This window comes from Psittacula echo, assembly GCF_963264785.1.
Source record: "Psittacula echo genome assembly, chromosome: 4".
Classification (NCBI taxonomy): domain Eukaryota; kingdom Metazoa; phylum Chordata; class Aves; order Psittaciformes; family Psittacidae; genus Psittacula; species Psittacula echo.
The window spans coordinates 10,755,436-10,767,630 of NC_137738.1; the positions used below are offsets into that span (position 1 = coordinate 10,755,436).

Sequence of the window (12,195 nt, forward strand, 5' to 3'; positions counted from 1 at the left end):
CCCATCACCAGCACAACCACAAATCTCCAGTCCTCCACTGACAGATGGGGCTATCCAACCTATCCCAGCTGAATGTCTCATTTTTCTGGGGTTTTGGGCACGCCAATCAATACTGTTTTCAAGGTATCTACTTGAGGCTGGAGCTAGATTTCCCCCAGAAAACACTTTTCTAAATGGATTTGTATCAACATCATAGATCAGTTTTTCTTTTTGCAACTCCACATCCTTATTAATTTTTATTTTTCAGCAAGATGTTATAGGTAGGATACCTGCTTAGCGTATCGTAGGAAGATAGCCTTATAGGAGCTGTCCTGGTTTTGTCTTGGTAGATCCTGGATCAGAGATAAAGTACACAGATAAATAATTCAGTTCCAAAACATCTGGAGGCAGAAGTCTGCAGATGCAATCAGCACTTCAGAGAGGGCAGGGAATGTAAAGTACAGGCTGCAGTTTTAACACCTCGAAAGTAAAGTGGACTGGGAATGAGGAACAGCTACTGCAATGAAAGATCCATAGTTTGGATGTTATCAGGGCCTGAGGAAGACAACAGAATACATGCAGGGTGAAGTTCAGCAAGTCAAACGTGAGAATAGATGTACAAAGCATAATCCTTATTGATGGCCCTCAGTTGAAACCACTAGTTTATGGTGTGTAAAGATTCATATGAACAGAGAAAAATAGAGCAGGAGTTGACTTTCTCTTTTCTCTTGTACCTTCTGAACCCCAAGCAGGCTTGACTCCACCTGAGCAATTGCAATTCAATGATGAAGTGATTTGTTCCAGCCCTCTGGTGAGAATCTACCAGGCACTAAGGGGAACGATCCTTAACATTATGAAGTTTCCCTCAAAAATCTAAGCCTAAGTCCCAATGCCTTCATCTCTGTGTGAGATAATTCACACCAGTGAAGCCCAAATACCTGAACAAGAGCAAAAAGTGTGGGTATCATAATTCATCAAAGTCAAAACACTGGCTAACATAACAGCTGAGTAAACTGACAGCTTGGCAGTGAAAAGAGATAATAAGCCACCATTTGCACTACACCGCTAATGGGGCTTAATTGCAGGCTGGAAAATGAATCACAAGGAAAGGTCTCTGTTTTCTGTTCTCCTGCAGCAGTTTTACACCTTTGGCTTCAAAGACCTGCACTGAATTTGCACTGCTATAAATAACAGCCTCTCAGCAGCAGGGTTTTGTAAGCAACTGATGAGGCAGCAGCATCTGGACCAGCTCTGGCAGTTTGCACAGTTCACTGTGAGGAGGTCCAGATGGTAGCTGGGCTAGAGAGGCTGTAATGTGGGTTGAACTACAGGTTTAACCACGTTTTAAGTGTAATTTCCCTTATATCCTTGAAGATATCCTGATGAAAATCAGAAGAAATCTTCTTTGGGCCTCACCCCTATGGACTCCTGTGCTTTATATGGTGCAAGCACTTAAATGAAGCTATTATTTAGGCATATATGACCCTCTTGTGGTCTTATCTATGAGCTACCCTCTATGGGAAAGTCATGTATGATCCCGCTGTCAGGTTTGAAGTCTTTTTAAAAGAGGTCAAACTCATGCTGTGACTTTCTCATCAGTTTCCCCCTCTCTCCTCCTTAGATATGTACTCATTTACAGACATTGCAAGAGTTTGCTATCTCTGAAGTGCTCTCCCCCTGCTATATTTAGTTGGTCAATGTATTTAATGTGGCAAGATGGAAAGGACAGATGGACAGGCTGACAGAGGGACTGTATAAGATATGATTCCTTAAAAAAATCAAACTCTGAAAGAGACGTATGTGAAGAAGAGAGGCTTCCTTGTCACTCCTGTCTCTCCAGAGACCTCAGGCTGGTCACCTGGTTGTAGAGTGCCAGAGCTGAACTCTTGGACAGGTACTGGGTGGTGAAAGGAGGAAAGAGCAGAGTGGTATCTGGTATGTGGAGAAGGAAGAAGAGGAGTCAGTAGAGGTGGCTACCAAATGGTCAGCTCTCTGAGAACCATTCACCACCACCAGTACCCACATCAGTTTTCACAGACTCTTACCATTGGTGGCACTGGGCTGGGTGGGGAGTTTGAGTTCCTGGAAAAGAGTTACAAGAATCAAACTGGAGAGAACAGGCCTTTTCAGAGCATCTCTTTGCAGATATGGCAGAAGGCAGGCACCAACAGTGCCTGCAGCCCTACAAGATGCTCAACACCCACACCACCCAGCTGGTCCCAGTTCAGTCAAGCCTGTTGCACCAGTCCTGGGTCTCTCTGTGTAAGCAGACATGAGTCTCTAGCTGATGGGGAGCATGGCACCAGCAGCAGAGAATGGGTAACTTGTCTCCCTCTGAGCATGCCAGGACTAATCTCACCACACAGAAGACAGGGCTGCCCCACCTTGAGCCACATAAAACATTCACCTGCTTTCTCTTTGCCTAGTTTAAGAATTAGGAATAAAAATAGCATCTGGGCTATTAAAAGACAACATCTTTTTAAAAGGCAGCATCTTTCAAATGCCTGCAGGCTGCCTGAAATTCAGCTGAGGTCACCATTCCTTCTGAGACTCAGTAGCAATATTCAGAACTTGAGTTTTGCATTTGGTAGAGAAATTAGGCAAGAGGGATGCTATTTCAATAACATCTGTGTTATCATACAGGTAAGAGCTGCCGACCCACAAAAATGGGATCCCAATTCTTGGCCTAGCTCAGGAAGGTCTGTGAGGGTCAGAGGCTCTCCTAGAAAGAGAGGCTGAGGCTGAGACATCTTGTGCATTACTCGTCATGCTGAAGGCAGTCCAGCCCAGAGCACAGGCGTCTTATTTGTTTTCCATAACCAAGGAGCTGCCTTAGCTGGTTCTGGGCCAGGGGCCAAAGCCTAGACAGCAATCCCCTTATTATGATACTGTAAGAGCTGCAATCACCTCCATTATAAAACTTGCTAAAGGAAAGCCACTGTACATCTAATTCTTGAAGGTCATTTGTTAAGGCTGAACACCAAGGCTTGCTCTTCACACAAAGCACACCCTCTTATTTATGCAAAAACACGATAACAGCTGCCTTTGCATGAATTAAGTCACCATTTTCCCCGCTAAACTTATCTTCAAGGCCCTTTTCATACCCACATGGAGCCCTGCCAGCCTGGCTATGAGATGGCTGGGTGAAAGGATCAGGGCCTTTCACTGCTCTTCGTTTCTCTAGATCCCACTTCAAGCAGTATGGGACCTGATCCATCAGGCAGCACAACATAAGAAACTACGTAACAGTTGTTAAGAAAAACAAGCTCACATTCCTCCTTTCAGTAAGGAGAGATTTCCCCACAGCTGGAGGAGGATATCTCGCAATCATTGCTTGCTTGTGTGGCTCTTTGTACTAAAGCTGACACCCTTGGTGGCTGCCCATGAGCTATTGCCCTGTTCTGCAGTGACCACCCCTAAGCATCCGACTATATGTCTGATCCCCCTCAATATGGTGCTTAACACTCAGCTGTGTCTTCCCAACACACTTCTAAAGTATATTAAAAGTAAATTGCCACATTAGTTATCTTGACATTAAATTGTTAAATCCTGGCAGACTGTAAGTCTGGGGTCTTTAAGGAGTACTTATTGTCTTACTCATTGTAGTCTTGATGCTTCATGAAGATTCTTAAAAGGAATTCAAATTCTTGGTCCTCTGTTGCAGCAGGAACAACAGCATATGTTCCTGGGCTCAGGATAAAGTAGGTGGTCACGTCTCGAGTCAAGGCAAAAGTTTGCTTCAGAGCTTTGGAGTTCTCCTGAAAGAAAAATATAACTGGCTATCTCCCCTCTGTGTCACCAACCAAAGTAAATCAGCAACTTGCACCCACAGCAGCCTTACATTCCCCCACAGCTCTCTACATATACATCCATCTAACATGCCTTAACCTCCCCAGTGGCATGAAAAGCCCATCCAGGTGACACACTTTGTTCAAGGATGCATCAAAAATGCACAAGGGTAGAAGAACTGAAAGAAACAGAAGGCAAAATGAATGTATGTGGATTTGAAGAGAACTTGGATTAACATTGAGCAGACTGGAGCTCATGAAGCACTCAAGGATGAATACCCCTACTAAAACTTCCCTGAGTTCTAGTGTGACTCAGAAAGCTCACTGAGCATCTCACCCAGATGACAACGCTTCAAGAATCACAAACCAAACCTTCCAGCAAGTGTCACACGAAAACAGAATATCCTGATCTTTCTTCTGTTATTTCAGTATTTTTGCTGAGATGAAACAAATATAATGCAGCAGCTATTACTATGATGACACGTTAAGATAGCATAATAAAAACCCCTTCCTAAACATATTCCCCAAAATACATCAGCGTGTATAAATTCCATTTAGAATGGTTATACAGCGTGGCAGAGTTATTTATGAGCCATGCCTTTGGGAGACAATAACATAAAACTGCTATTTTGCAAGAAAAAAAACACATAAAAAGATGACTACTGTTAGAGACGGCTGGGAGGTATGTAGACTGCCAAGTATTATGGGTCAGACCTGGAAGAGATAGGAACGGGCACTGCTGCAAAGAAATAAATGGTGTAATCCATTTTTTACTTTTGGGTCTCATTACACATTCCTTCTGGTAAAAAGCAGCAGCAGATTAATATCTGAACGGAGTCAAAACCGGTGTGAGATAAGAATCAGGCTCTATACATTGCTCAGATCTATCGCACAACATTAAACTTCCCTCGCAGCCATGTATTAGCGTTCCATGTCCATATTTAATCAAAGGCTTCCTAGAGCTGTCAGATACGCCCATTCTGGTTTGCATCCTTGCCCGCACTGCATTCCCCTCTCATGCCGCCCAGATATAACACTCTTTTTACTTCACAGCAACAATCTCTAAAGGTACTGAGCAATGAATGATGCTGCTAACGAATAATGGCAGTGAAAGCAGTTCAGGGAGGAAGAGTGAAGCCACATGAACCTTAGCAATTGCACTCTCCACATGCAAAGAAAACCCCTTGTAAACTTCTATGCAGTGATAACCTCTCTGACCACTCTCAGGCGCCAAGGCTAGGTATTGGGAAATAGGCTGAGAGAACAGCGCTGTAAACCTGCCCTGGTTTTAGCTCCTGGACTTGGCTTTTGCTTCTACCAGGGCAGGATGCTAGGCTGGCTGTGAGAAGCTGGAAGACTGTTAAAATACTTAGGTATTATCTCTGGGGGAATATTTTCTGTATAAATCTGTGGATTTGTAACAATACAGTCATTACATTACTAAAAGCTATGGCATGACAGAGCAGCGCATCTGTCCGCTTTCCCTCACTGACCAGGTGTTCCACAGTAATCCTGGTGTCTCTAGCAACGGTCTGTTCTGGCCTTGCCCTCCAGGTCCTGTGTAGGAGACCACCTAGGGTTAGAAGCCCAAACTGAGCCTGAGATGAGCTGTGGCCACAGAGGTCATGTCATCCAGACCTGACATATCAAATTCCATCTGTCTTCGGGAACATACCAAGAGAGAAAAAAAACTAAATGACCACCCCTGAGCATCAACTGGAGGGGAAGAAAGGCATTTTAAGTATCAGGCAAGAATAGACAAAATCTGTCCCAAGTCTACTTCCTGATTAAACAAACCCGTTAGAAGGGACCCAAGACCTCCCAGTGAGGGTCATTTCTGTTCAAATGGGTAACTAGTCAAGGTGGACACACATCATGCAAGAGCATGCAGGGACCTCGTTTACTGGCGATTGCTGGGGTAGAGCTGATGATGACGCTGGAAGAAGAGTGTTCCCCATTTACCAGGAGCAGCAGCTCTTCCCAAGTGGCACAGTGAGCTCCATGGAGCCCCGCAGGCCTGATATTTGCTCCAGGCAGTGGATCTCCCTGAACAGGGATAGTCAGTTCCACTTGCTGGAAGGCTGCTGTTTTTGTTACATTTTGTGTTTCTCAGACACTGTTTTCGATGAGCTACAAAGCCATGCTCTTCCTTTATGCTGCAAGATTTACGGCATCTATTATTCAAAGTCTGCAACTAGGGAAAACCTCTCCACTGATCATGAGAATGTGAAGTTAGGGTCATAGCAATCTCTGCTTCCTTTTAGTCTTCAGGCTAAGAACAACTCCCTCCCCCGCTCCTCAGCCAACAACAAAAACACTTTGGAAAAGGCTGGTATCAATCCGCACTAGCAGTTGCATTTTCAGTATGGCTGGTAATGCTCTGACAACTGCCCTTGGAATGACACCTCCCTGGATAGTCAGCAGGAAAAAACCTCAAGGATATTGTAATGAAGGTCCCAGGTGTCCGAGTGGATTGCTTCCACACTGGTCTTGAGCAAAGCCTATTTTGTAAATGGGTTTTGCATGGTTTTTCTGTGATAGGAAAGGAGGAGTTGATTAAAACAGGCCCACTTTGGGGAACAAGAAGACATTTGCTTCCCTATTAGACCTGGAGTATTGCTCACATTCTGTGGTTAGTGCTGGCTGCCATGCTTTGTGCTGGGCCAGCAATGCATGTCACCAGTACTGCTGGGCACAGAGAGCGTTGCCCTGGCACATCTTGTACCTAGGGACTAGTACCCTAGTGCCCAGGGAACCTAGGGACTCCCTCATTTCCCCAGAGCTATTCTGGGATGCTACGGAACTAAATGTTCACCCTTTCGTCTCTTAATACATGAAAAGAAAACTAAGCCTTCCTTACTCTACTTTTCCTGTGATGTTCTATGATAGAAGGCATCCAGAAATTTATTGCAGATAATGTCTGCTCTCTTTTTGCAGCTTGAAAGGCAATTCAGTCTTTCATTTCCCTGTACAGGTATAATAAACAACATAGAAAACAAGGACATGTAGGGATAGGAGAAGGGGGAATGGCTTTAAACTGAAAAAGGGTAGATTTAGATGAGACATTAGGAAGAAATTCTTCCCTGTGAGGGTGCCCAGAGAAGCTGTGGCTGCCCCATCCCTGGCAGTGTTCAAGGCCAGGCTGGACAGGGCTTGGAGCAATCTGGTCTAGTGGAAGGTGTCCTTGCCCATGGCAGGGGGTTGGAACTGGATGAGCTTTAAGGTCCTTTCCAACCCAAACCATGCTGTGTGATTCTATGATACTGATTGTACTTACCATGGTGATCAAAAAGCCAATTTTCAGGTTTTTTGCATCCTGCGCATTCTCAGCGTGTTTTTGCATGAGTGAAATTACCACGTTATAAGTTTTTGGTTCATAATCCATCACTTTGAAAAAATACTGAGGGTTCATTGAAACTGCACCTGCTGAGAAAGTGTTAATAGATTAATAGTAGCCACATAAGATGTCCCATTAGTAGCCTGTTGTGTAAGATCTTGCTATGAACCCAGAGGAACAGGCTGTTACTGCTCCAAGATCCTTTGAGAGCACTGTAGTCTCTCCATTACCAGGAGCTGAGGCATCTGGAGTTAAATTAATTGCACATTAATCATTCTAGAACTCTCTGGCAAAGTCATAAAAGTCATGCAGATTTCTCACCCCATTACATCTGCTTCACCTACATGGCACACTTTCCCTGAGGCACAAACACAGTGATTCTTAATCGGCTGCCTAACCCAGTGGCTGAACTCAAAAACGCTGTGGCTTGGAGAGCATTATCAGTAAAAGACAAAATGGTCCAAAGCTATCCTTCCCTTCTTTCCTGTTAGTGTTGAGCACAGAGAGAATAGGCTTTTTTTTTGGACAAGGTTTTGGTTAACAGGAAGCATTCCTGATAAAAAAGCAGGAAAATGCCCAAAATGGGGAAAAAAAGAAGTGAGATGGCAGCATCTGCTTAAACCAGTCTAGGCTTTAAGCCATGTAGCTGCGTTGCGTGGCCTTGAAAGCTGAAATTTAGCCCACTTGCTTGGATAGGAACTTTAGTAGACGGCTGGTGGAAAACACAGCTCCAAGGAAAATAGTTCTGGCCACGTGCTCTCAACTTCAGCCCCTGCACCTCCTTGCTGAGTCCCAGTGTCTATGGTGTGCAGCAGCACAGACATTGTTTTATTATCACCCCTTGAGACATAGTGATCAAGGTTACAAGGAGGAGGCTGAAACCTATAAGCCAAATAAGAGCTTGCATTGCCATAAGAGTCCTTGCCCGGGCAGTAAAACCAGAGGTCTTATTTGCTCAAAGGCCTTTCTACCTGTGAAAATAGAGCTTTGTATCACAATTCTTTCCTTTCATATCCATTTAATTTCAGAGTATTTCTTACTCTGTAAAATCAGCTTTGCCGGACCAGACTTTCAGGTGAGATCCCCAGTAACAGCTACTGCAACTGGCTGAAAGACGACAAGCACATTTTGATATAAAGAGTTCAGGGCTTCTAAATCACAATTCTCCTGTTTTAACTCAGCAGCCGGTGCCACTGCTTTATTTCTACCTCTTTAGCTGATGGGTGCTGTAATGGCAAAGGGCAGACATTAGCAACTGGCAATCGATATTTCTCCAATTCAGTGCTCGGAGTGCATGTTTTAGTGTAAGCACCAGTGGAGAGGAGGAGAGGACTGGGTAACTGCAATTAGTGTTCATTACCTGGAGAATAGCTACTCCTGCCAGTGGCAAGGACTGGTCTCCACAGGCTGATGTGCCTCTCCACAGACCACGCTGTGCAGTGCTGATCCCCAAAGTCCAGAAACGTTGGAGTGCTGTTACATACATACAGCCAGGAAAACTGCTCCTGGAAGCTTTCACAGGACATCCTGCAGAGAAGGGTTAAAATTTCGCCTTTCAGTCTGAGACATCGGTCAGGCATTCATGTTCACCCTCCACATCTTTAGAACAGGATTACAGAGAGCACTACAGGCTATAGCTGAGCTAGCTGATACTTCACAGAAGTCAGCTCTCAATGCCTTTAACTGCACCTGAAGCCCCAGGGAAATTACAGGGCATGTTCAGTAGTACCTAGGTGGAGCACCGCTGCCTCCACCACATCCCTGCCACTGCACTTTGCTTTGTCCCTCCAGCGTCCTGCCCTGCACTCATGCTTTGCTCAAGCGTCCAGTGTCTATCTCAGACCAGCCAACTGTTCCCCTGCTTTCCTCAGAACCTCACAGAGCAAGTGTGCACTTTCTGAATAATAACAGCTCTTCTAAAGGCTGATATCTGGATCTGAGAGTATTGCAGGCAGTGAAAAAACACAAGCAGCCAAGTGCACACACCCTAAGGTTCCTAAAATCACAGAGGGGTTTGGGTTAGAAGGGACCTTAAAGCTCATCCACTTCCAACCCCCTGCCATGGGCAGGGACAGCTTCCACTAGAGCAGGTTGCTCCAAGCCCTGTCCAACCTGGCCTTGAACACTGCCAGGGATGGGGCAGCCACAGCTTCTCTGGGCACCCTGTGCCAGCACCTCAGCACCCTCACAGGGAAGAATTTCTTCCTAATGTCTCATCTAAATCTCCCCTCTGTCAGTTTAAACCCATTCCCCCTTGTTCTGTCACTAGAGGTCCTTGTAGAAGGCCCCTCTCCAGGTTTCTTGTAGCTCCTTTAGGTATTGGAAGACTGTTATAATGTCTTCCCTGAGTCTTCTTCTGCAGACTCAACACCCTTAGCTCTCTCAGACTGCCTTCAGAGGAGAGGTGCTCCAATCCTCTGATCATCTTTGTGGTCTCCTGTGGACTCACTCAAGCAGCTCCATGTCCCTCTTGTGTTGTTGCCCCCAGAGCTGAGCACAGCTCAAGCTCAGTGTTTTAGGGGGAAGGGCAGTGTGACAAAATGACCAAGTCTCAGCGAGCTGGATTTTTGCTTCTCTCGCTTTTCCTTTTTTTTATCTTTCCCACCAGCTTGATGCTTAATCCTGACCAGCTCCATTTCTCCAGGTCTTGTTTCCTCTGAAACCATCAGGTCAGGACAACTGCCCAAATGACTCTTCTTTCATAATGAATGCAAACAGAAAACCTGGTAGAGAGAAGGAGCAATAGGGACATACCAAAATTCTCCATCATCCTTGTTTCTGAGGAGGGCTTTTCTGTATTTAGACTCAACATGGTCCCACTGAGGAGAGCTGCGAACAGGAAAAAATCAACAAGCAGATGTGAGGCACAACTCTCCATCTCTCTGGCCAGCCCGTTCCTCTAACCAGCCCATCAAGTCATGAGGGATGAGGAGGGGTGAGCAAACTGCACATCAGGAATGGGACTGCATGTGATACCTTCATACCCAAAGCCAGCAAACAGCTCTGCACCTTCGCTGTGTCTGAGTTGCCCACCCTAGGATGGGGAACCCTGCCTCTGCCTTCCAAGACCCAGCCACCTGTCCCTATGCTGGAGAGCTTAGTAGGTACCAAGGCAAAGTGCTGTGAAGTGCTGATATTACATTGACGCGTAGAGGGCACATTAGCCAGTCAAATGGGTTGTTTCCAAGCAGTATGTTTATAATTAAGAGATAATCGTACTTTCTGCAGAGTTTAAGATAAATAAACAGAGCATGAATCAATAATTTATTGATTTATGCAGTTTACCTGTGAATGCGCTTTACTGACATTTCAATTACTGTTAGGATTATAGCTCACCCTTCCAAAGAATGGGAGGATTCTGTCTGAGCAGATAGCTATTATCCCAGCCCTAAACATGTCTGCACCACCCGCCAACCCATCCAGACACAACACGCTAGCCTGACTTTTCTCAGCAGAGAGAAGTGATCCTAGCAACAGGGAGAGGCAGGATGCTATTAAATCACATCAGAGTGACACATGAACATCTCTCTAGTCAGGCAACCACTGATGCAATTCCACCAGGAAAACTAATATCTATTTATTTATAAAACACTGTTGCAGTCTTCCTCTGTATCATTCCTTTCCTCAGAAAAGAGCAGTGAGGTTATACACAAAGCAGCAAAGTGGTCTTTGCATCTCCAAAGCTGTGAGCAGGATCCAAAAGATCAGTTCAAGCCATACAGCAGCACTTTGCTTTGCAATAACCAATGACCCTTTTTGTCTCTCTGTGTTCAATACTGCATAAAAATACTGCCCTACTCTCATCGACTCTTCTAACCATCCTTTCCCCACATTCAGACTCACAGGAAGGTGAAGAAGGAGCAAGAAGGAAGATGCATGATTGCTGCAGGAGAATTCAATAGAAGCAGCCAGTCAGTGTCTAGGGAAGTGGCCAAAGCTTACTCCAGGTAATAACAACTCTTTCATCCATGACTTATCCGGATTTACCCGCTGGGAAAAATGTACACATAGACAAAAAGGGATACCTGAGCTAGGCCTACTGATGGGCACATAAAATCAATGCTGCATTAGTTTTTCCCACACTGGATTTCTGTGGGCAGTCACTTTGCAGATGGAAAGAACACTTATAATGTACTGATTTAGAAATATCCTTTTCATTACAATGGGTGCAATGCAGGGGTCTTCTACAATAAGCCTGTAAAAAGTGGTTCTTCTTATGAGATTGAAGCTTTAAGACCATACTTATCACTCCAAGCCCCCTTCCACTCCCCATGGCCCCATGGATTCCAGATCCTGATGATATGTATCCAGCTATTCTTGTAGCGTATCTATAAAGAAAGAGAAATAAACTCAGTCACAGCTTTTCACAATTGTGATATTCAGTGATGAGGTGGTTAATAAAAAGGATCTTCTTCCATACGTGAGACCTGGTTTAACTTCTGATCTCATTTGACTGCAGCTAAAAATCAGTGCCTTTTGCTACAGCGCAAAGGAATGACATGTGGGAGAAAACAGCGCCCAATTTGCTATCCTGAAGACAGTGAAGAGCTGACACACAGGGAAGCAGCAGCATTCCTGCCACACCGCATGACTTCAGCGGCCTTGGGAAATTCCAGTGCCTAATGCTGCACATCTAATGCTGTGAGTCAGCAAAGGCAGAAACTTTGAGGAATGAGGTCACCAGACTGCCTGGAGTTAATGTCAACAGTCAGCATGAAGAGATGATGACAAACAGAACCCGTGGCTCTTTATCTACAGCACTGTGGTTTCCAACAGCTGCAGTTTCAGTGCTTTTCTCCACTTGCTGTTACTGGTTTAAGCCAGAAGCAACTCACTTTCACCAAAGTGGAAAGGAGAAGCAAACCTTTTGTTTCCAACTCTCCTTATGCACACAGTGTTGGAAACAAATGCCATGGAAGTCTCTTCCCAAGAAAAGGTCTAGCCCATGGCCAGCCTCAAGTCATCCCACACAGGACACCCCCATGGATGCCTTGGCAAAGGGGCAAAGACTGTTTCTCCTCTCTGCACACATCATGAGCAGCACCATGCTGAAACAGCCTGCTTCCTCTCCAATAGCATTCAGGATCCTTC

At 45.1% G+C, this 12,195-nt stretch overlaps 1 protein-coding gene across 1 annotated transcript in view; it reads right to left on the minus strand.

Moving 5' to 3' along the window:
* Positions 1-12,195, minus strand: part of CAPN13 (calpain 13) — a gene marked incomplete at both ends in the record, with an annotated part of 49,135 nt that overhangs the window by 12,706 nt on the left and 24,234 nt on the right. Inside the window, 7 exons of the mRNA XM_080615135.1 lie at positions 270-332; positions 2,025-2,061; positions 3,577-3,737; positions 7,045-7,193; positions 8,465-8,631; positions 9,859-9,933; positions 11,347-11,432. Coding sequence (XP_080471261.1) covers positions 270-332; positions 2,025-2,061; positions 3,577-3,737; positions 7,045-7,193; positions 8,465-8,631; positions 9,859-9,933; positions 11,347-11,432 — 738 coding nt within the window. The remainder of the gene's footprint in view (positions 1-269; positions 333-2,024; positions 2,062-3,576; positions 3,738-7,044; positions 7,194-8,464; positions 8,632-9,858; positions 9,934-11,346; positions 11,433-12,195) is intronic.